Source organism: Bos indicus x Bos taurus, chromosome 14 (assembly GCF_003369695.1).
Source record: "Bos indicus x Bos taurus breed Angus x Brahman F1 hybrid chromosome 14, Bos_hybrid_MaternalHap_v2.0, whole genome shotgun sequence".
NCBI classification, from domain to species: Eukaryota; Metazoa; Chordata; class Mammalia; order Artiodactyla; family Bovidae; genus Bos; species Bos indicus x Bos taurus.
Genome location: NC_040089.1, coordinates 56,742,767 through 56,768,938, shown reverse-complemented (window position 1 = coordinate 56,768,938; position 26,172 = coordinate 56,742,767). Strand labels below are relative to the sequence as shown.

General features: G+C 39.0%; 1 protein-coding gene across 2 annotated transcripts in view; it reads right to left on the bottom strand.

Moving 5' to 3' along the window:
• RSPO2 (R-spondin 2) overlaps nt 1-26,172 on the bottom strand; it is a 172,393-nt gene that overhangs the window by 71,509 nt on the left and 74,712 nt on the right. For both annotated transcript variants that reach the window (XM_027561315.1, XM_027561316.1), the window contains one exon: nt 14,544-14,732. In XM_027561315.1, coding sequence (XP_027417116.1) covers nt 14,544-14,732 — 189 coding nt within the window. The remainder of the gene's footprint in view (nt 1-14,543; nt 14,733-26,172) is intronic.

Here is a 26,172-nt window from a genome sequence, read left to right as displayed (position 1 = left end):
CCCCTCAAGTCTCCCAGCACCAAGATACCCATGATGGTAATTCTCATAATTGTTAATAACTATGTTCACTATGCTGCTGCTGCTGCTAAGTCGCTTCAGTCATGTCCGACTCTGTGCGACCCCATAGACGGCAACCCACCAGGCTCCCCCGTCCCTGGGATTCTCCAGGCAAGGACACTGGAGTGGGTTGCCATTTCCTTCTCCAATGCATGAAAGTGAAAAGTGAAAGTGAAGTCACTCAATCGTGTCCGACTCTTCACTATAATCACCCAATTAAATGGAGAGCCCTGAAGAAGACAGAGCATGTCTTATTCTATTCAGTATTCACAGGATACAGGTGCTTGACACAACAGATGACGACAGACGTATCTGCTGAATGACTAACAAATGTAACTGAATCTCTTTCAGGTTAGAATAGACACTGAAGCAGAATCCACCTCATGAATGTTAATGCAATAACATGATTTTGTTACAAACAAAAATACTTAAATAATAAAGAGCTCCTTTTCCAAATTAGGCATCAATTTATTACAAACTACACTGAAGCGCCTATGTTTCATTTTTTGTCTTTAAGAAATAAATGTATACATATTCATGTAAACCAAGTAAAGATAAGGTTTGGAAGGAGAGACTGAACACAGCAGAAAATAGACTTAAAGTACATATAAGGTCACAGAGAAATCAATATTAGAGAAGTGAATGGCCAATACCAGGTAGCACTCCATTACCAAGTTTTTTATAGATATAAGAATTATTATGAATTAGAAGTTTGTTATTAGAATTACAAATTAGAAGGTTACTATGAACTAGAAGGTTATTATTTCAGAGTGTGTTACATAATTTGTCTAAGCTTGCAAAGCTACAAACTTACTGCAAAAGCCCAATCAGAGCCCAGGAGTTCCTTATAATACAGTGTTCTTTTAAAGTGATTTTCCACAAATTAATTTCTTTTAGAAAAACCAAATGCCTTGCAATTGTTAATGGGATTTAAAACATTTAAACTAACCATTCATTTAAAAAACTAGTCAAATAAACTTTGATATCTTTATATAATGCTCAGGCTTGTAACTATACGTAATAGTTTTATCTATATTACATGGTTTATTTTTAAGGAATAGTATAATGGAGAGAATATTCCATTGGAGTCTGTATCTCAGACACTGAGGCCACTCTGCTACTGACAAATCATGTGACTTTAGGGAAACACTTCTTTCATAAGCCTCAATATGCACATTTGTTGGGGTTGGGGGGAGAAGGGGGAGAGGGAACAGAATCAATTAGGTTTCTTCCAGATCTATGTGTAGTTTTTAACTAGTTTAAAGGAACTTCTACATGCTTGCCAGAGGCCTTGTACGGTTGTGAACACACACAGATTAATCAGTGAAAGTGTTTATTAATTGAATAAAACATTCTCTCCTTTAAGAACTATTAGAAATATGCTGTTATTACCTGCTTTCCTCAGCACAGCACAATAAGCTATTGCTTATCTTTATCTGAACTTTGTTTACAGAATGAAAAGATAGGAAATGTCTTCACAGTATACCCAGTTTAAATGAATAGAAAAGAACTCACAGCTAACAACATATTCAGTGGTGACAAGCTAAAAGCATTTCTTCTCAAGATCAGAAAGAAGACAAAGGTATCTATTCTTGCCATTTTTATTCAACATAGTTTTATAAACCCTAACCACAACAATCAAAGAAGAAAAAAAAGAAATCTAAATTGGAAAAGAAGTAAAACTGTCATTATTGAGTAGATGACATGATACTATACATAGAAAATTCCTAAAGACGCTACCAGAAAACTACTAAAGCTCATCAATGAATTTGGTAAAGTCACAGGATACAAAATGAATACACAGAATCTGTTGAATTTCTATAAACTAACAAAAGGGATTTATGAAGGCATTCAGAATCCCAGCATGTTAGAGTAAACTTCTCATAGACTCCCCTGGTTTTTATAGATAAGGACACTGGAGCTCACAATATGAGGGTCATCCATTGTCAAAGAGTAAAGTTGTAATACCTGATCCATCTCCATTCTTGAGCCAGCTGTAGACAAGGCCCACAGAAAGCCCCTCCCTATGGGTAGTCACCATGATCCTGCTTTTCTGCCAGTTAACACTCCCCTGCTCTTCCCTTTAAAGTCTGGTCAAAATAAAAGTTTATAACGCTTCTACTAGTGCAGTAAAAGTGAAGGTGTTAGTTGCTCAGTCATGTCCCACTCTTTGCGAGCCCATGTCAGTCTCCTCTATACATGGAATTCTTCAGGCAAGAGTACTGGAGTGGGTTACCATTTCCTTTTCCAGGGGATCTTCCTGACCCAGGGATCAAACCTGGGTCTCCCGCATTGCAGGCAGATTCTTTACTGTCTGAGTCCCTAGAAAAGCTAGGGACTCAGACAGTCTTTTTTTTTTTTAAAGAAAAGCTACTTTAAATCAGAATCTTTTGTCAGAAACTCTGTCCACAAAATCAAAGCATATGGGAATCAGATTCCTAGATAGTAAAACACAATTATAAATTCAAATACCATATGTGCCAGAATACATACACTATTGGAATCGTAGAGAATTAGGAAGAGGGAATTATGACAAAGTGGAGGAGGCAGAGAAGGGAGCCAGCATAGAGTCAGGAGCATTGGAAGCCTGATCCAAAAGTCAGTGTATTCCACCACGGTCAACTTAGTAGAATCCACAATCAGATATATGATCATTGATTTTTATACACTGATGATTAATGAGGGATGTGGGGAAGAATACTCATCACAATATCCTTATGTGTTTATGCATATTAAAATGTGTCTTTTACTAAATGCAAAGCCTTCTCTTCCATAATCAGCGACAGAGACAACATAATTATTACATGTAGCAGTGATTCCCGAAGCCAGCCATGGCAGTATGACCTGGAACCTCATTGAAAAGGCAAGTTCTAGGGCACCACGTCCAATCTACCTAAGCAGAAACTCTAGGGGAGGACCCTGCAACCCCTGTTTTTATAGATGATTCTGATGTACATTGCAGTTTAAGAATCACCTCACTTAACTCCTTGCTGTCACTAGAGAAAATTCAAACAAGTAGACTGCCTGCCCAACTTATGGATCCTCCATCCTCATCTTCCAGGATTCCATTCTCAAACTTTCTCCGACTCTCAGCGGACTCCCGCTGTGAATGCCCTTTTTCCTCTTGCTCTTACTCGCCCTACTCCTCCTTTGGGATCATTTCAGATGACACACTCTCTACAAAATCTTGAGACTTACCCACATCCAAGTGCATGTTAGCTGATGTTCATGGGTTCCCTGAGCACCCAGGGCATCACTATCGAGGTTCTTACCACATCGTATTCCCTTGCACTTTTTTCCTAAAAACACACATTGCCCTTGTATAGTGTATATAAGGTAAGCATCAAGTGTTTGCTACATTTGCACACTTTTTTACGCAGCCTAAACCAACTCCCAAATTACAGTGTGCCTCTTTCCTCACCAGATAAATACATACTATTAGTACTAGGAAAATTACTCAAGACCTTCCTTTATTATTACGCTTCCTTGACTCTAGCACAGCCTCTACTCCAAAATAAAGACTATGAGAGACTCCTTCAGTGTATCCCTAATCCACTTGCTAGTTTGCTGAAGATCAAACCCAAAGTAAAACAACTCTAATACAATAGTTGTTGTAGGACATTTCTGGTTTCATTTAAGTATATAATCAGAATTTCAGTCCCTAAATTTGAATATTATTTTTAGTTGGAGCTATATCACTTATCATCTCCAGATTTCACATCAAGTAGTCTCATTACTGGCCCTTTCATACTTCATGCTCATGCATGTCCTCTGAATTCCTCCTAGCTCTTCACTACTGATCTAGCCACCCAGGCTAGATGGTGACAGAAGGAGAGAATATACCTAAGTCACAATTTCCAGAGCTTTTCATGACTGTTCTCACCTAACCACTGACTTCTCCCTTTTCTGTTGCTAAGTTTGCAACCCCATGGACTATATTCCACTAGGCTCTCTGGGAGTTTCCAAGCAAGAATACTGGAGAGGATTGCCATTACCTATTCCAGGAGATTTTCCACATTTAGTGATTGAACTCGGGTTGCCTGCATTGCAGGTGGATTCTTTACCACTGTCCCACCTGGGAGGGGCTTCCCTGCTGGCTCAGAGGTTAAAGCGTCTGCCTGCAATGTGGGAGACCTGGGTTCAATCCCTGGGTCAGGAAGATTCCCCTGGAGAAGGAAATGCCAACCCACTCCAGGATTCTTGCTTGGAGAATCCCATGGATGGAGGAGCTACACAGTCCACGGGGTTGCAAAGAGTCGAACACAACTGAGAGACTTCACTTTCACTTTTCACCTGGGAAGACTTCCTTTCTCTATCCTCTGTTACATGACACACCAACCCTACTTGTCTGTGTGTTTCAGCAGCACTTTAGGTAATGCTGCTGTATATTACTACTGTCTAATTCTGTATCAGTTTCACATGTGCAGCCCAACTGTATATTCAGTCAATTTGTAAGTATTTTCCAAATAAAGACTTTAACTTTATTTTATTTCTCCTGTAATCCCACAAACACTGAGGTTACACCAACATATCTGCTAGAGGTCTGCATCTTCACAGATCATTGAACAATTATAAAGCCTTTATGGTACTCAAAGTAATATCTATATCCCCTTATTTATAGTTGTTATCCAGATTTTTTTTAAAACATTCTAACCATTTTTCTAATACCTTGACTTTTTTTTTTTCAAATGCATCATTACACTGTATGATTCAAGAATGGCAGGATTTTCCAAAACGACTGAAACTTGACAATGTAGTAATTTTTAAAAAATACCTAAATGCTGAGTAGCCTGTGGCTCAGATCATGAACTTCTTATTGCCAAATTCAGACTTAAATTGAAGAAAGTAGGGAAAACCACTAGACCATTCAGGTATGACCTCAATCAAATCCCTGACGAGTATACAGTGGAAGTGACAAACAGATTCAAGGGATTAGATCTGATAGAGTACCTGAAGAAGTATGGGCGGAAGTTCATGACACCGTACAGGAGCAGTGATCAAGACCATCCCCAAGAAAAAGAAATGCAAAAAGGCAAAATGGTTGTCTGAGTAGGTCTTAAAAATAGCTGAGAAAAGAAAAGACAGGAAAAGCAAAGGAGAAAAGGAAAGAGATACCCATTTGAATGCAGAGTTCCAAAGAATAGCAAGGAGAGATAAGAAAGCCTTCCTCAGTGATCAATGCAAAGAAATAGAGGAAAACAACAGAATGGGAAAGGCTAGAGATCTCTTCAGGAAAATTAGAGATACAAGGGAACATTTCATGCAAGATGGGCACAATAAAGGACAGAAATGGTATGGACCTAACAGAAGTAGAAGATATTAAGAAGAGGTGGCAAGAATACACAGAACTATACAAAAAAGATCTTCATGACCCAGATAATCATGATGGTGTGATCACTCACCTAGAACCAGACATCCTGGAATGTGAAGTCAAGTGGGCCTTAGAAAGCATCACTACGAACAAAGCTAGTGGAGGTGATGGAATTCCAGTTGAGCTATTTCAAATCCTGAAAGATGATGCTGTGAAAGTGCTGCACTCAATATGCCAGCAAATTTGGAAAACTCAGCAGTGGCTACAGGACTGGAAAAGGTCAGCATTCATTCCAGTCCCAAAGAAAGGCAATGCCAAAGAATGTTCAAACTACCGCACAATTGCACTCATCTCACACACTAGCAAAGTAATGCTCAAAATTCTCCAAGCCATGCTTCAACAGTACGTGAACCATAAAATTCCAGATGTTTAAGTTGGATTTAGAAAAGGCAGAGGAACCAGAGATCAAATTGCCAACATCCATTGGATCATCGAAAAAGCAAGAAAATTCCAAAAAAGTCACTTACTTGTGCTTTATTGATTATTCCAAAGCCTTATACTGTGCAGATCACAACAAACTGTGGGAAATGCTTAAAGAGATGGGAATACAAGACCACCTTACCTGTCTCCTGAGAAATCTGTATTCAGGTCAAGAAGCAACAGTTAGAACTGGACATGGAACAACAGACTAGTTCCAAATTGGGAAAGGTGTACGTCAAGGCTGTATATTGTCACCCTGCCTATTTAACTTATATGCAGAGTACATCATGTGAAATGCTGGGCTGGACAAAGCACAAGCTGGAATCAAGATTGCCAGAAGAACTATCAATAACCTCAGATATGCAGATGATACCACCTTTATGGCAGAAAGTGAAGAAGAATGAAAGAGCCTCTTGATGAAAGTGAAAGAGGAAAGTGAAAAAGTTGGCTTAAAACTCAACATTCAGAAAGCTAACACCATGGCATCTGGTCCTATCACTTCATAGCAAACAGATAAGGAAACAGTGACAGATTTTATTTTCTTGGGCTCCAAAATCACTGTAAATGGTGACTGAAGCCATGAAATTAAAAGATGGTTGCTTCTTGGAAGAAAAGTTATGACCAACCTAGACAGCATATTAAAAAACAGAGACATTACTTTGCCAACAAAGGTCTAAACCGTCAAAGCTATGGTTTTTCCTGTGGTCATGTATGGATGTGAGAGTTGGACTATAAAGAAAGCTGAGCACCAAAGAATTGATGCTTTTGAACTGTAGTGTTGGAGAAGACTCTTGAGAGTCCCTTGGACTGCAAGGAGATCCAACCAGTCCATCCTAAAGGAAATCAACCCTGAATATTCATTGGAAGGACTGATGCTGAAGCTGAAACTCCAGTACTTTGGCCACCTGATGCAAAGAACTGAGTCTTTGGAAAAGACCCTGATGCTGGGGAAAATTTAAGGCAGGAGGAGAAAGGGACAACAGAGGATAAGGTGGTTGGATGGCATCATTGACTCGGTGGACATGAGTTTGAGCAAGCTCCAGGAGTTGGTGGTGGACAGGGAAGCCTGGCATGCTGCAGTCCAGGGGTCTCAGAGAGTTGGACCCAACTGAACTAACTGAAATGCTGACCTTAGGGTTAATCAATTAAGGGATGCTTATACATTCAAAATTACCTGTTTTTTAAACTTGTGTCTTTTCATTTTAGAAACAAACTATAACATTCTCCCAGCCCATAACACATTTTTCACAGTGTCAAGACAAGGACGGAATCATAATATAGAGTGAAAAAAAAGTAGCCAGTTTACTGGATACAAAAGTATGAAATCTCAATTCTGTAATTTTTTGTTTGCAAATGATTTTGTTAAAACATACAGTCCCTGGCAATACAAGCATGTATATTATTTTCTTATACATAAAAAAATTACTAGTCCATTTTCTTTCACTTTGGTGCATTTTAGATCCCCTTCCTCGCACGTTAATAAAATCTTGACTGATATGAGGTAGATAGATTCTTTATAGACTGCTTATTAAACAACTGTTCTGTTCAGGGCTAATTTCCTCACTTAGGTTTTAGATCCTAAGTTATTCTGTCTCTTAAATGATCTTGTTTTCCTTAATCATCCCTTTCTCCATCTCAACTGGCTATATTCTGTTCAAACCTCCCTCCACCTTCCCCCTCCCACACACACACGATTTCCTAATTTGTAAACCTCCTACCTATCATCAGAGAGTCTTTTTCAACAAGATTAGGGGTGAGGGGAAAGAGAAAGTGTCCTATAATCGTGGCTCCTCCCCAAGGCTCCATGTTCTCCCTGAAACCACAGTAATTAGGCTAGCACTCCAACAGCAGCAGAAACAACCTCCACCAGGGTCAACGACTGCTGTTTAAACAGCACGGTTTTGGCACTGACCCTTGATACTTCAAGTCTCCCTACCTGCTTCTGGGACTTCATTCTCTAATTTCCCATTTTCCTGGTATTTCTGTCCGAGCCTCCACTACAGGCTTGGCTTTGCTTGCTGTAAGAGGTCCACATTCTTCAGGCTTCAATCCTCAGAACTCTTTCCCTCTGTTGATATTCTTTTCTTCTTGTCAATAATTCAGTTCTGTCTCCTTTGACAGCTCCAGCCCCTGACATCTAAATGCTTATTGGACATCCTCCCCAGGATGTCCTCTCAAGCTCCTGCTGCTGCTAAGTCACTTCAGTCATGTCTGACTCTGTGCAACCCCATAGACGGCAGCCCACCAGGCTCCCCTGTCCCTGGGATTCTCCAGACAAGAACATTTCCTTCTCCAAGCTCAACGTGCCTCAAATCAACCATTCTCTACCACCATCCTTCTCTCGAGCAAATATACTCTTCCTATATTGTGTACCTCAATGAATTTTACTCTCCAGCTCTCAAGTCAGAGTCATAAGAGTAATCTTAATTTCTCCCTTCACCTTTGGCCAACACCCTCCAATTGATTAAGAAGTCCTATTGATTCTTCCTCAATATCTCTCTCCACTCCTCCACTTCCACTATAATTAACTTAGGTCATTTATTCATTCAATCTATTTACTAAACACCCACAATATGTCAGACACAATTATACATAACATGAGCCTGAACAATATAGACTAAAAATCCCTTCCTTCTTGGAACTTACATACTAGCAGGAGAGGTGAATAGAACAGATAAGTAAAATACACAGTGTGTTAGTTACCCATAAGTGCTAAGCAAAGAAGGGAGGGAAAGAATGACTGAAAGAGGGAGCAAAGAAGAGTGGAAGGGATAAAGAAATGGAAATATTGCAATAGGGAAGGTTAAATTTTATATAGATTGGCCAGGGAGAGTCTAACAAGGATGCAGCTGATTTTTTTTGTTCGTTTGTTTGTTTAACCCAGATGCTTGATCTTGCTACCTTCATTGCAGACTCTCTTCTAGCCCATTTTCCAACTGAAAGAAAAATATTTCCCCAAATCATAAGCTTATCGTTCCCTTACTTGTCATGCTTCATTAACAGCTTGTGGCTTTCAGGATATTTCTATTACCTAAATTTAGCACATAAGGTCTGCACTGACCGAGCCCCCAGCAACCTAACTAGCACCATTTCTGGTTTTACAGTAGAAATGTACTCAACCACCTGCATCTTACTTCAAAATGAATGATTTTTTTGGTGCAACTCCATACCTTTCCATGTGTTTTTTCCCCTTTTTTTCTTCCTATAATACTTAATCCTAATAATTCTGAAAACACACACAGTCTTTATAAGTGGCATCTCCTTCATTGCTGAAATCCACCACAAACATTAGAAAGTGTATTTTACTCAGTTGGTAACTTCATCCATAAAATAGAAACCCCATAGCCTACTTTCCACATTTATTTGAAAGATAAAATGAGAAAAAGTACATCTAATAGCATAGTTGGCATAGGATGGAAGCTAAATAGTTAGCAGCCTCTACCACATAATACACTTTATTAACTACCTGTCTTTCCACTAGACTAGGCTTTCTCAACCTCACAAGTACTGACATTTTGGGCCAGGTAATTCTTTGTTGCAGGAGGCTGCCCTGTGCACTGCACAGCATTGAGTGGTACCCATGGCCTGTGTCCACTAGATGCCAGGAGTACTGTAAAAGCCAAAATGTCTCCAAACACTACTAAAATATTCTCTAGTGGGCAAAAATCATCCCTGGTAGAGAATCACTGCACTACACCATAAGCAACTCAAAGGACAGAAACTAATTATTACTCGTTATTTTGTCTCTAGGTATCTAGGATTGAAGTCAGCATACAGTAAGTATTCAATAAATGCATATCTCTAGCACCATAGATTAATTTTACCTATTTTTTGAAAAGCATGTAAATGTATATATTATTTTATAGCCTCTTTCATTCACTGTCAGATTATGGGATGTATTCATGACGCTTCATGTTGCAGTTCATCTCGAGTTCCCCATATACTTTTTTAGACACTATCGTTTAGACACTTGAGTTGTTTCCAATTTGTAGCTAGTATAATTAGTGTTGTCATGAATAACCTTCTGCATGGTTTTGGTTACAAGTCAGGATACCAGTTTTGTTGAAGGAGGAGAAAGGGGAGTAATTGGTAAGGATACACTGAGGATTCCTGGGGGTGCTGTTAACATTTATTCTCGAGTAGTGGTACCATATGTGTGTCCACTTTGTGGTAATTCATTGAATGCTCCATTTATGGTCTGTGAATATATCATTCTCTTTTACACTTCATTTGAAGTTTTTATTTATATTACTAAGGAAACAGTTGTTTACGTAGATGGAAAAAGAAGGCCAAAGATTCTGGCGAATATTCTACAATGCCAATATTCGTGTGAAAAATAAATGTTTACCTTCATTTGTGTCATCAGTTCAGTTCAGTCGCTCAGTCGTATCCGACTCTTTGCGACCCCATGAATTGCAGCACGCCAAGCCTCCCTGTCCATCACCAACTCCTGGAGTTCACTCAAACTCATATCCATCGAGTCAGTGATGCCATCCAGCCATCTCATCCTCTGTCATCCCCTTTTCCTCCTGCCCCCAATCCCTCCCAGCATCAGAGTCTTTTCCAATGAGTCAACTCTTCGCATGAGGTGGCCAAAGTATTGGAGTTTCAGTCCCTTTAGCATCAGTCCCTCCAATGAACACCCAGGACTGATCTCCTTTAGGATGGACTGGTTGGATCTCCCTGCAGTCCAAGGGACTCTCAAGAGTCTTCCCCAACACCACAGTTCAAAAGCATCAATTCTTTGGTCCTCAGCTTTCTTCACAGTCCAACTCTCACATCCATACATGACCACTGGAAAAACCATAGCCTTAACTAGACAGACCTTTGTTGGCAAAGTAATGTCTCTGCTTTTTTAATATGCTACCTAGGTTGGTCATAACTTTCCTTCCAAGGAGTATGTGTCTTTTAATTTCATGGCTGCAATCACCAGCTGCAGTGATTTTGGAGCCCAGAAAAATAGTCTGCCACTGTTTCCACTGTTTCCCCATCTATTTGCCATGAAGTGATGGGACCGGATGCCATGATATTAGTTTTCTAAGCATTTGTATCATAGAAAAGCATATTTAAAAAAAGGATGTTTTATACTTTTTGTCACTAGTACCCATTGTTGGTGAGAAGCAAGGGAAAATGTCTGCTATCAGTAAACATGTAAACAGGCACAACATTCCCAGAAGACCATTTGGCAATATATACGAAAAAATCTTTGAAATTTGCATTATGCTTGTATCTCAATTATATCTCAATAAAGCTGGGAGTATGTGCTATGTTTGAAAGTTTATCTTATGAAAATAAATCAGAAAAATGCATACAACTACATATGTGTGTATAAGCAAAATAATTTATATACAAGGAAATTCTTATATTCTTATATTCTTATGATGGTAAAAACTGAAAGCAAATTTTCAATAGATAATTAGCTAGATGTATTATGGTTATCTATTCAGTAGAAAACATGCACTCATATTTAATGACAAGGAAAAATGTTCATAGCACATCATGTAAAAACAAATTACAAGACAGGATGAAACATGTGTAAGGAAAGAAAGACATAAATATGCACAGAAACAAAATGTCAAGAAAAGAAGCCAGAATATTAGTCAGCCATAGAAAAGAACAAAATAATGCCACTTGCAGTATATGGACCTAGAGATTGTCATACTGACTGAAGTCAGACTCAGAAAGACAAATATCATATGATATGGCTTATATGTGGAAACTTAGAAAAGGGTACAAATGAAGTTAGTTGTAAACCAGAAGTAGAGTCACAGATGTGGAGAACAAGTTTATGGTTACCAGGGGATAGGTAGGGGGAGGAATAAATTGGGAGATTAGGATGGACATATACACACTACTATATATAAAATAGATAACTAATAAGAACCTATTTAATAAGAACCTATTTATAGCACAGAACACTCTTCTCAAAACTGTAATGGCCTATATATGGCAAAATAATCTAATAAAAAAGAGTGGAGTGTATCATCGTCTATATAAAATATAAATAACATGCAACATATGCCAAGTACCCATGAAAAAGAGCCAATATTACTAAGAATGAACCATGGTCATCCTCAGTCATATACTGAGAATTAAGAAATAATCTTCCACTTTCACTTTGCTTCACAGGAGCCTTGTTAATAAGCACTTCCCGCTTGTACCAAATAAGTAATGATTTCTAGGTCAGTAAATTGCAACATTGATTGCATTCACTTACAATAAGTATAACCATGGCAAACCCATTTTCACATGGAGATTCTCTTTCTAAGGCTGATTTACAGTCACTGCTCTCCTCTCCGTTTCTGAGAAAAGGGATCACCTTAGCCAAAATGTAAGTGTTAAGCCCTGTCTCAGAGTGTCTAAGGAAGACCCTGTTGATAGCCTGGGATATTGCTGAATGACTACCCATTCCAGTTTGCCCAAGACAGTCCTGGTTTATGCCCCATGTCCCTGCATAGTTGTTAAGAGCAGCCACTTTCAGTCCCCAATGTCCCAGATAGAGCAAAACATTAATGGCCAGCCTCCTGTACATACACAGGAATGCTAAGCATAGCACGTGGAATAAATGCCGAGCCATCTGAACTCTTGTCTCATCTTCCCTGTACTGTTAGTCTAGAATAAGCACCCACACAGACCATCCATGTGCTCAAGTCCCCACCGCCACCACATAGACGGTCTAAAGCAATCTGAACAGGAATCCAGTTCAAGTTGGCCCCATTTTGCTATGGGTGGCTCAAAAACTATGAGAATGCACATTATTAGCTACCTCGAATCATACACTTTAAGGATAAAGTGCATATTTGAAAAATTTGATCAATGTATTGATACTTTGGGGGAGCTGTGTCTGTCTAGTTTTTAATCCAAATAATTCTATACAATGGAAGTATCAATACATGCAAATTTCCTGTAAGACTGTATATTTCTATCTGTGCTAATGGCAAAACTATTCACCCAAACACCTTAGCCAGAAACCCTATGACCAAATTTGATTTTCTCTGCACTCTGTGAAATTAGTTAGTTACTAAGTCTCATTGATTTTAAATCTCTGAAATTCACTGCCCACAAACTTCTCATCAGAACAAGATTTCACATCTGCAATTGTTACAGTAGGCTTCTCCAACTCATCTCCTGCACTTCTGCAAGAATTAAATAAAGCAATTTCTCTAGTTTACAACCTGCTCAAAACCCTCAGATAACATCCAGACTTCTTAACATGGCACTCAAGACCTTTATTATTTGCACTTAAGCCTCCCTTTTCATCCTCAATTCCAACCATACCTCACACAAAGCACATACTACTCAGTGGTTCTCCTCCAGGGATGGTAGTGCTCCCCTAGGTGTTGGGAAATGTCTGGGGATAATTTTTATTGCCATCGTGATTTGGGGCAATGAAGATTATTTAAGGAGCAAGGACTAAGAATGCTCAGTGACCAGCAGTGCAGGACTTGTGCCTTGTTCAAGATGCCAACAGCACCATAAATGAGACTTCTCATTGCCCAAACACATTATTTTTTCAAACGTGTTGTTTCTTCCTCCCAGATTCTATTTAATCTTCCTCTATTAGTTGTGCCTCCTTCCAAAATAACATTGTCCCTGGATGATAAAACTCCAACACTCTTCCTACCTAAAGACCTCAGCTGATTTAATAGTCATGCACAATGTGTTAGAGGGAATTAAGTCACTCCCGTAACACACTAGTTGCCTGCTGATCTAGTGCTTAGTACATTGAATTATGATTAAACTTCTTACCCATCTGTCGTTTCACTCCATGTGCCCCTTCTCCTTACCCATTCTATCCTCTAAAATTTGAGCTCTTTAAAAAAGGGGATGTTCCTTTGTTATTGCATTTTTTTAACTCCAATTTCTACACTAGAAGTTGAGAATCATGCTATAATGATAAATGATTTTTGGATTAAAAAATTGTACTTGCATTCCTTTCCATAGAATGACATTCCCTAATGACCTTTTTGTAGTTGCTAAACTTAGAATACTTTGAAGTAAACTAAGTATTTTCATTATATCTTTTATCAGTAATGGTGCTTTAAATTAATGTATTAAAGATTAGACTAATTCAGGTATTACAAACTTAAGTATAAGAGGAAAAAGAAACTTCAGACACTGTGGTAAAACCCAAGAGGCTATTCCCAGTATAAAGGTATTTAAAGTCCTTTATTTTTTATAAGTGCTAAGCAAGTATGTCTTACAAAAATCTGCCTACCATGTTTGTGTCCAAAATACATGTTATGAAAAAGTACTTACGTACTCTTAAAAGTGTAGGTACAATATTCGCTGTTGTTTAGTCGCTGAGTTGTGTCCAACTCTTTTGCGACCCCATGAACTGTATAGCCCGCCAGGTTCCTCTGTCCATGGAATTTTCCAGGCAAGAATACTGGAGTGGGTTGCCATTTCCTTCTCCAGGGAATCTTCCCAACCCAGGGATCTAACTCATGTCTCCTGCTTTGCCAGGTGGATTCTCTACCACTGAGCCACCAGGGAGGCCCCATGAACAATACATTTCTATACAAAAGATAAAGTAAAAGTGTTCTTATCCCACCCCACTCATTTTTTTTTTTAAGTTTAAGCTTAAACTATTTCTGTAGTACATTGAAAACATACTTAATCAAAATTTTAAACTTATAACTCCCCCTAAGTTGCATAAGCAGTAAAATAGGGTGGACAAAAGTCAACTGCTTACTTGCACATCTGTTCATATCTGGGGCTCGATGTCCATAGTACCCAGATGGGCAGGAATGCAGACATTCTCCATACTGGCGCATGCCTTCTCTTCGAAGAAAGAAGAACAACTTCTGTTGACATCGGCTGCACCCATTGTCCTTTGAACAAGACAAGCAACCCTTGCAAATGGGATTTGATACATAACTAGCTGTAAAAGAAAAAAGAATACATGCTTAAATATGCATATGGTCAGACTTCTGGTGAGCACAACATGCTAAAAAGACAAGTATCTCTTTTCCTTCTGCTCTAATCATATAGAAATGCTAAACAAAATAACCTTTGCCATTTAGAAAAAAAACAAAAAGGTTAAAACACAACTAAACTTAGCAACAAAGAAGAAACCCAGAGGCAGACTTGAGGCTGAAAGCTCAAACTAAATGGCTGGAGATGTTGAAGCAGACAGAGGCAGACCTCATGGCAGGGTCCTGAGTCCAAACCAAGGAAACGTGCGTGGCAAACCACATCACTGTAAACGTGAAGCCCACAGTACTGCGAGTAACTACACTTCAATATAAATGAGTAAAGAAGTGTGCACGTAAAGAGTTAACATTTGTCTCTGTGAGGAGAAGGGGACGACAGAGGATGAGATGACTGGATGGCATCACTGACTCGATGGACGTGAGTCTGAGTGAACTCCGGGAGTTGGTGATAGACAGGGAGGCCTGGCGTGCTGCGATTCATGGGGTCGCAAAGAGTCGGACACGACAGAGCGACTGAACTGCACTGAGAGTGGAGTCATGAAGGCTGTTTTTCCACGAAACAAGTATTAGAAGCCCCAACTCCAACTGGCCAGAGAAAACATTTCCAACCCTGGATTAGGGGGCATACAGGAGGAGAGAAAAATATAACCCATGAGAAATAACTACACCAAATCTACGAGACATCTGAGTGTGGGATCCAAGTTCAAATCATCAATGTAGTATGGGGTTTCTAAGTCAAGAGGTTAGATCCAGGAATATCCACAAAGAAAAAAAAAAAAAAAGTATGAAATGACGCTACAGAAATTTTCTACAACCCTGACACCTGGGACTTAAGGAAAACTACCTTAACATCAAAATGAACAAATCACACGTGCAAGCAAACCCCCATGAGGAACAATCAGTCTGAGTAAGAGATTTCATACCTAAAGAATAAGAAAGAACAATATGAAAATAACCTTAAAGTGAGTATCTTTAGCACATTGGAAGGGATGGAATGACTAGAAATCACGTGCAGGAAGAAACAGTATCATAAAATATGCAAATGAGAAAGAAATTAAAACTCTAAAGCTGAAAAAAATTTTATGGACAAGTTGAATGGTAGACTGGGAGAGGAACTTAGCTAGAAAATAGTTTTAAAGAGCTGTACCACAAAAGGTAAGAAATACGTAAGAAAAAAAATAGCATCTGAAATATATAAACCTCATGAAGTTCACTACAGTTAGTGACAAAAAGGATAATTAAAAGAAAACATTCTGTTTCTAGTCCTGGTATAAAATTTAAAAATGATACAACCTGAAATCCCAGTACAATTTCTAAAATATGAAAAAGTCATGTTAACTTTTAGTTATCCTTACACCAAGCAAGGTCATAAATACAAGATATATAAGGCCACACTGACTTCATTTTCCTGAGTTAGCCCACGAAAGTCTTAAGAAGGAATAGAAAATTCATCAATTATTGAAACTTCACTTTGAGACTACAATCCTATTTGCCCTACATATAATCTTTATTGCATAAGAAATAAACATTCAGTATTCAGACTAGCAGCAATACTCCGAAGTATGCTATATACCACACCCGTCCTTTACTTAAAATGTTTCAGTATCCAATATATGTACCTCTACTCGGAGCAGTTCTTCCTAGGTTTCAGTTCCACAAACACTCTCCCCCCACTTCTTCTAGGTTCCCTGATTGTTCTTACAGTCTCTCCTCCAGAGAGATCCCCAAAACAAGGTCTTAACCTAACATTTCAGAGAAGGAGCCAAAAAAGAGCTAAGGTACTCAGGATCAGAAACCAAGGCCAAGATAACCCTTTGCATTGGCCATTGAGGTCTGCTTCTTCCCACCTATTCTAGGACTTCGTCCTATCAACTGTTCAACTGCTTTTATCTACATAGTGAATCTATTTTATGGACTTTTTCTTGCTTGCAAGCCTATCTATGCTTCCCAACTAATTTCTTATTTACCACTTATTTTCTTTAACCTGCAACTGTGGAGCAAAAAAGAATCAAATCAAATGGAAAATCACCTCCTCATATAGAGTTCCTAATAAAATCATAACAAACTTTCCAGATACCCCTTCATATATGTACACTTATACGACAGCTAAAATATGTAACTGGGATTTTTCATAACTGTGATCAGACTTTACATGAAGTATGATAACTTGCTCAAATTTCATCAGGTCGTGAGCATCCTCTCCTACCAATGAACCAGACCAATATCACTCATGTTTCTTGGAAATGTCAGTTTTATCTGTAGCCTCTACCCACCAACACCATTCATTCAATTATGCCCAACACTGTTTTTATGAAGACCACAACCAGTTTTTAGAGCCTCGATTCAAGACCTCATTCTCAGTCTCTGGTCCTCCCAACTCCTGTGTCTAGGCCATTACTAAAAGTTTTCTTCCTCTTGTAGCTCCCGTGATAATATCTTCTGAAGATGTAATCTGAACCCTTACTCTTGTGATTTCCACTAATCTTATCAGAGGCCCTTTCTACCTCTAGCTTAGACACCCTAACCACCCTACCCTCTGCCCTACCTATCTTTCTCTACTTCTCTCTCCATTCTACTGTAGGGTCAGTTTTTCTGCTTTTATTCTCATCATAAGATTTCTATTATGCCTTACTCTCATGAAATAATTACAATTTATAAAATGTTTTCACATAGCTGACTGGAAATACAAAGTGAAAGTGAATGTATTAGTTGCTCAGTCGTGTCTGACTCTTTGACACCCCATGGATGGTAGCCCGCCAGGCTCTTCTATCCATGGAATTCTCCAGGCAAGAATACTGGAGTGGGTAGCCTTTCCCTTCTCCAGGGAATCTTCCCTTCTCCAGGGATCAAACCCAGATCTCCTATATTGCAAATGGATTCTTTACCATCTGAGCCATCAGTGAAGCCCCTGGAAATAAGCCTAGATTATTTACAATTTTCCCAGATGCCTCTGAAGAGGTTTTATTATAAGATTTTGTTATTATTGTTCAGAGCAGGGTGTAAGGAATCAGTATATAAGTTTCAAAAACTGAGACACAGACTAACTTCCATGCAAGGAGGAGATAAAGACAGAGTAGGGTGGGTGGGGTGTAGAACGTGAGTGAAGGGAACAGAATCAGAAAGACTCAGCAGCTCTATGATGGATGAAATGGCTTTGGCAGAGGAAGTGGTGACTGGGGAGAACCCAACTCATTTAATTTTCAGGGCTGTCTAAGAACATAACCCACCTTAAGCAGAAAGACCCTTATGGCATGATATTTGGAGATGTAATTTATGACTCTTTTGTGGGGGGCGGGGAAAAAGCCTTTAAGTAGGAACAACCGGGAGACTAAGGCAAGGACAGGAGCTGCTGGCTGGAGCTCAGCAAAAGGCAGCCGCACACCGCAGAGCGCTCTGCAGTGGTTCACTGCTGCCTTTTGCTCTGCAACTTAACTACAAATATGAACTCGTAATATCAAGGTTATCCCAGACTTAGCTTCATAAGTAAAAAGAGAACTTGGAAGATTTACATATGTAGCAAAATAGTTTAAGGAGAAGGTTATCCCAGACTTAGCTTCATAAGTAAAAAGAGAACTTGGAAGATTTACATATGTAGCAAAATAGTTTAAGGAGAAGGTTCTCTGGACCACAGTCATCACAAAGTTAAGTGAAGCTGTACTTAAAGTTCAAAAGTTAAACCCAGAGCTATCACTATAAATCACACTGCACAGTGAGGAGGATGGAGAGAAGAGAATTACAGAGCTAAGAGACTCATTATAAATTAAAGGCTTTTTGTTTTGTTTTGTTTTTATGTATCAGAAGTCAACTTTCATCTTGACCACAAAGATTTCAGAGTCAACAAAGTGTACTCCACATTTTTAAAAAGGTTTTCTTAAAATCAGTAAATGCATTGCTTTATTTACTTGAACTTTAACTGACAATGAAAATGAAGTAAGGAATACTTACCTGAGTCCATATCTTAGATATCTTTATAACCCTACATAAGAGGAATCCTCTTAAAACAAAAGTGATGTGAGCCACACCCAGCCGTGAGTGCTGTCTCTTCACTTGCCCCAACCTTCAGCAGTGCTCCTCAAAGCTGAAGGATAAGAACATGTGTAATTTTTGCAGTTTGAAGCTTCACGGCCCAAACCTCAAACAAATTTTTCAGTTTAATTAACCACTGTCCAGTGTCAACTATCCTGGTCTCCTCTATGTTGTAAATCAGAAGCTAAATTCAACAAGAACTTCTTCATCCATTATATGGTGACTATACCAATCTCTTGGAGAAGGCAATGGCACCCCACTCCAGTACTCTTGCCTGAAGAATCCCATGGACAGAGGAGCCTGGTAGGCTGCAGTCCATGGGGTCGCTAAGAGTCAGACACGACTGAGCAACTTCACTTTCATTTTTCACTTTCATGCATTGGAGTAGGAAATGGCAACCCACTCCAGTGTTCTTGTCTGGAGAATCCCAGGGATGGGGGAGCCTGGTGGGCTGCCGTCTATGGGGTTGCACAGAGTCGGACATGACTGAAGCGACTTAGCAGCAGCAGCAGCAGCAGCATACAAATCTCTGGGCTTCCCTAGTAGCTCAGATGGTAAAGCATCTGCCTGCAATGCAGGAGGCCTGGGTTCAATCCCTGGGTCGGTAAGATCCCCTGGAGGAGGACATGGCAAGCCACTCCAGTACTCTTGCCTGGAGAATTCCATGGACAGAGGAGACTGGCAGGCTATAGTCCACAGGGTCGCAAAAAGTCAGACATGACTGAGCGACTAACACACACACACCCCAATTTCTATATATCTAAAGCCAAGCAAAAATTAGACCTTTAAACATGACTAGAGTAATTTATTTTGTCAGGATCTTAATAAGTCAAATGGCTCAGCGTATTTCTATGAGATTTAATTCAAGTGTGCAGGTGAATAAACAGATCTTAATTCCCAGCTTTGAAGACCGTGTTTATTTGCTCTCCCCCGTAAGCTTCAACTTTTCCAACCCTGAAGCCTGCTGAGATCCAGGGCCTCATCATTCCAACCAAAACACTTTTCTAAATCTAGACCCACCCAAAATTCTAAAGATGAAATATATCACATAAAACATTAAAAATCCTCTAAAAGGTGTTAGACAGTGGTATTAACACAAATCCACACATATCTCCTTGACGGGAAAAGGAATATACGGGTATAGAAAACAAAAAATCACGAGGCAGAAACCAGGTAACAATTCCTTATATCACTAATAAGTACACAAGGAGAAAAAAAACAGCTTAAGTAAAACTCTTTACTCTTAATTCTAGTCACGTAATTTATATTCCTCTTAAATTGCAAAGTAAGTTTGGTTTTTTACGAATCCTGATATTTTTAAGTTTGATGCTTTGTTAAATCAAACCCAGTTATGCACATTTTATCCCATAGAACATTTTATGTAGGTGCTGAATGCCCATCTGTTTCTAATATACTCCTAATACTTCTTAAAAGTGTTCCCCTGTTTCTGTTGTAAGCCCTGCCAAACAAGAAGAAATCTAAATTCTTACTAGCTGAAGGCATCCATTCCTGACAAAGAGTACAGATTTCTAATTCTGAAAATAATGAGACTGAATAATATCCTGTTAGCATAGCATCTTAGCCTCATTCCATATTTTCAAGTTAAATAATGTTACAAGTCCAACAGCTTTTCAAAAAAATGAACATTTATTATTAACTTCATTGATCCATCCTATCACAAAATTGCTAATATTTATCTCCACCCAATTCCAAATTCAAGATACATATTTGGAAACAAAAACCCTATCTCTGGCACCAATAATAGAGAACTTGCCTGTCAGATCCTATACAAATCAAGTTGGGCATAGATCCTTCCACTAGAACTTGGCATCACTGGGATAAAAAATCCTGTAATCATGTATAATACCAAGCTCAAACCTGACTAAGCCATCAAGATTATGAATGATCAAGCCATGCAAAATTTGACCCAAATGAGAAATACCTATCTTTCAGAGTACTTTATTTTACATTAAATTTTTTTACATTAAATTTTAAATATTGATAAAAATGAAATATGTAATCTGATCTTTGATGCAAAGACAACAGATTTTAACAGGCTAGATATTCACCATTATAATCATGCCTTAGAAAACAGATGTTAAAATGAACAATTTTAATAAAGCTCTGACACAGGTAAGTTTCTAAATGTCCACTGAAGTTTTAGAGGAGCTAAAATAACATGAGTTTAGGGGAAAAAAAATGAGAAGGGCAAACTTGTGCCAAGAATTCAAAAGTTTCATAACCTGTAGAACTGAAATACACCTTCTCAGAATCATTTTTTACCTTTTGTTATGAGTGCTTCAATAGATACCAATATTTTTAGGAAAAAGACTTATGAAACTTTTAGCTTCTCCAAGAAGTATTAGCTTTGAGAAACCCATGTCCATTGGGTGTCTGAAAACGTTATTAGTTGATAATTAATAATATCATTGTTTATCCACCTAAAACATGTCTTTTAAGAATGAAAAACTGGATATATCCCTAACTTCAGAAGTATTCCTTAGGAAAACAATACTTCTAAAATTTTCTAAGCCTCCCAAAATATTGAAATCATCTCTGAAAGTGATGACTTCCCTAAGGACTTCCCTGGTGACTCAGACAATAAAGTGTCTACCTATAATGCGGGAGAGCCGGGTTCAATCCCTGGGTCAGGAAGATCTTCTGAAGAAGGAAATGGCAACCCATTCCAGTATTCTTGCTTGAAAAATCTCATGGACAGAGAAGGCTGGTAGGCTACAGTTCATGGGGTTGCAGAGTCCGACATGACTGAGCAACTTCACTTTCACTTTATACTTTCACCTTCTGAAAGAAAGTCGTGTCTGACTCTTTGTGATCTCATGGACTGTAGCCTGCCAGGCTCCTCTGTCCATGGAATTCTCTGGGCCAGAACACTGGAGTGGGTAGCCATTCCTTTCTCCAGAGGATCTTCCCAACCCAGGTCTCCCACATTGCAGGCGGATTCTTTACCATCTGAGCCACCCAGAGAAGCCCAAGAATCCTGGAGTGGGTAGCCTATCCCTTCTTCAGGGGATCTTCCTGACCCAGGAATTGAATCAAGGTCTCCTACATTGCAGGCAGATTCTTTACCAACTGAGATACCAGGTAATATTCTTAATGACATCAGGATTAAAGGAATTTAATTAGATGATGTTTCTGCTCCTACCAAAGTATGTATCTTACTGTACAAAAGCTCAACTCTACTAGAAGATTTTAAAATATGGAGGGAGGAATTTAAGTAGAGTTACAGGTTTATTTTAACACATGAAGTGCTAATATCATCACAAAAAAATGAGGAAAAGGACCACAACTGTAAGCTGCTAATTCCTCTCGAGTGCTCGCACCACACGAGTCATAATCCTCATAGACTGGCACCTCAGCAATACATTTACAACCAAGATTAGCCATGGCTGTTGTGTGGTTAACCAGATGGGATATTTTTTTTAAAACACATTACAAGGAAGCAGAAAGTGTGTATGAGGCATGTGTCATGAGTGCTTCAAGTCTGAATTAACTGAGATGTCCCAGGGAAGCCCAGAATACTCAAAAGGCAGGTCAAACAAAGATGATGAACTAAGATATGGTTGCAAAATAAATGTGGATGGAATCTTACATGGGTTTGTTTGAGGGCACAACGGACCTATTCAGAAAACAATAAACACATTCCCCTTCTAATTTAACAAATCCTCATTAATATTCAAGGCAGCCTGCCAAAACTGGAGGAAATTGAAAGGTTGCACCAAAGCAGTCACTACAATAATCAGGAAAAATTACTTTGGTTCAACACATTTTACTTTGAGACAAAGCAGTATCCTTTCAACATAGTTCACCCTACATGTAAGCCCCTGAAGCAGATGCAGGTTATACATCTGGTGCTGTGAGCCACAGATTTCCCAAAAGAGCTTCTGAATGCACATGTTACTTTGCAATGCAAGGTACCTAAGTGTTTTTGTTTGTTTGTTTTTAATCAGTACCCATCAGGTCCTGATCCTGAGAGTTTGGCAGCACTGAGTTCTAGAAGCTCAAGGAAGGTTGAAACGAGCACTCTGATGTGCCAGTTCTATGCACTCATCAACTAACCATCAAGTAGAAAGTAAGAACTTGAATGAATTAATTGAGACTCAGAAACATTTTTCCAAAAACAGTCATTAACACCCAACATCAAGTAAAAAGACCCAAGCAAATATGAAAGTAGCTATGTATAGATGCTAACGAAAAATTAAAATCATTAGCCCTCAAGTAAGCATATACAATTCCCCAAAGAGTGAAGTATTTCTCAGAATGAACACTCACTGTCAAAGTCAAGCCCTTTAAGAATTAATTATTCCTCTTCCCCTCACTCCCACCACCAACTCTGACACAAAAATCTTAATGCATATTCCCAGGCTAAATGTTAACTCTGACAGGTAACAGGGGAAAATGTACAATTAAGGATCTTAACATGCTCATCCCAAAACTAAACTATTAACATGGTCAAAGGCATAAGCTCTTCAGTTTCTACAACAGCTATGGCCATTAACATTCATTAGGTGATGAAGTCAGAGAACAATGTAAGATGCTTTGAGATTGCTCATTTGCCCAAAGTTATATGATGTTCTGAAACAAAGGAAGACATATATTTTACATTGTATAAAATGAGCCACCAGCTTGAATCTGGGACGGAGGGAAAAAAAATCACTCCATCAAACTGTTCTAATGCCAGAAGATATGTAAGTTTAAAGTTAGAATGTGTGGGATCCTCTGAGCCATGCCTAGAAACTGCTGTGTAGTATAGATTACTCACGTCAAGGGTTGGCTGGGACTTTCTCAACATACTTAAAAGACCCTGTGGAAATGTTGACAGAGTGTTGGTGCTAATGGTAACTCAAACATGAGCAGATCTAAATATATACATTTATGAAGATTGTGAAACCACCACTTTCACACGAGTCCAAGTTTACACAAGGAGATAATCCAATTATTTAAATAGAAAAAAGAAAACTGCTCATAAACAGAGCTGGACTTCTATTCCATAAAGTACTTAAATACTTCTTATACTAACAGTATTTCAAAATAAGTTCTGCATACTTCCTAAGTACTATAAGCTAAGTGCCACGGTGCCTGACCTACCCAACTGCCTATAGGAAAAAATGCCCCCTCTATCCAAAGATTAAATTGGTTTTTTAAAAGGGGAAACAGGGTATGATGGAATTCTCACTGCGTACAAGTTAGTCAACTGTCTCTCATGGACCACGTGGGTCTTAGAATAGAAATTGACTCCTGCTTATTTCAGTGTTTTAATTTTAAGACAATAAATGGAAAGTCAACTGGATAGCTTATTTGGTGTCATAAACACAGCCCTCAAGAACCACCAGTGTCATAACTAACCAGATTAAAGGATCCATGTGTTTTAGATGTGGGTTATACCACTGTATTTTAAAATAGAGAATGAATACTGTTAGCTACACTGTCCTAGAGACAGGTCTCTTCAAATGAAGATAATAAAAAAAAAATTTTTAATTGTCTTAATGAAAAACACACTAGCAAACCCTTAGGGCTGACAAGCATTATTGTCTAACAATTATTCAGGAATACACGATTATGCAAAAATAACAAGTGAAAGATTTATTACACTCAATCTAGGTCACTGTGTGGAGAAGGCGATGGCGCCCCACTCCAGTGCTCTTGCCTGGAGTCCCATGGACGGAGGAGCCTGGTGGGCTGCAGTCCATGGGGTCACGAAGAGTCGGACGCGACTGAGCGACTTCACTTTCACTTTTCACTTTCATGCATTGGAGAAGGAAATGGCAACCCACTCCAGTGTTCTTGCCTGCAGAATCCCAGGGATGGGGGAGCCTGGTGGGCTGCCGTCCATGGGGTTGCACAGGGTTGGACATGACTGAAGCGACTTAGCAGCAGCAGCAGCAGGTCACTGTGGGTGAAATACCCCACAGACTTAATTAAAATTAGAAAGGTTCACTATTAAATCTTCAGACCTACACAGGGTTTGCTGCTGCTGCTAAGTCACATCAGTCGTGTCCGACTCTGTGCGACCCTATAGACGGCAGCCCACCAGGCTCTCCCGTCCCTGGGGTTCTCCAGGCAAGAACACCGGAGTGGGTTGCCATTTCCTAGTTCTCAGTAATTTTTAAGCCAATCACCTGCATTTAACATTTATCAAAGTTCATTTTAACATGCTTTGTCAGTTTGTTAAGTTTATAGCAATCAATACCTTAGTTTGAAATCATGTTACTTAATCGTTCTTGTTCTAAGAAGTTATGTGTATTCAGAACAAGAAGAAATGAAAATGAGGAAAATCAATATGGGAGGAGAAGAAAATGAATACAGAGGAACACACTATGCGACAAATTGCAGGCTATATGCTTTCATCATTTTTGAAAGCAGTGCTTATTACTCATAATTTCTGTTTATCAGAAGTGAATAAACAGATTAGAGAGTTTAAGAAACCTTTCCAAAGTCATACACTTTGTTAGTGACAAATTTAAATCCAGCTCTGACCTCTGATTTCAAAAGCCAGGCTTTTAATTTCCTCATTAAAAGATATATGTACAGCACCTAGGGATAAAATGCATTGTACCAAGATTAAAACCGTGAGAAGTTTCTTTCAAATTAGGCTGTGCCCTTGTAATTTGCTCACTGCCCCATGCTCTGTTTTTAGCTACAAGGAAATAATCAAGCATCCTTTTGATGATTAGTCACTAAGAGTACTAAGCTAATTCTTTCCTAACATAACTAGGACTATACTAAGTCCCATAAATCAACAAAATTAGGATGTCATCCCCAAGAACACTTCAGAGTCAAACTGCTGATATACCAAGAAGGATAATAGGGGAAACTGAGTTACAGGTTTCTTCTGGCAGAAGTTAAAGAGAAATCCTCAAAATTATAAATGGAAAGTCTTTTAACGGTTTTGGCATACAGCAAAAGGCCAGCACTTTAAAAACTGGAATCTCCAATTGACAAGTTCAAAAACACATCACCCCCAAACCATGCAATTTCCTGCAAATGGGCCACTCTCCTCACTGTCTTTGAAGACAAATCCCGCCCTGGACAAGGAGCCTTTGATGTAACACAGCAAGTGTACCTATGTAATTAGAAAGGCTCTGTACACCATCCAAATGAGTCCAACTAGACTTTCAAGATGCACTGCAGTGAAGCGGTACGGACTGACACACCGACAGGGTTCAAGAGCCAGTTGCCTCTGCTCCCAGCCACAATTCTCCTTTCCTCCTCCAAGCAAACTGCACCTGCAGTGCTGGAAAAGTGTCAATACTAGTTGGTCACTCTCAAAAAGTGGCGAAACCGGATGTGTGCACGTTTACAGACATGTGCTCGCTCAGTCGTGTCCAACTCCTTGAGACCCCA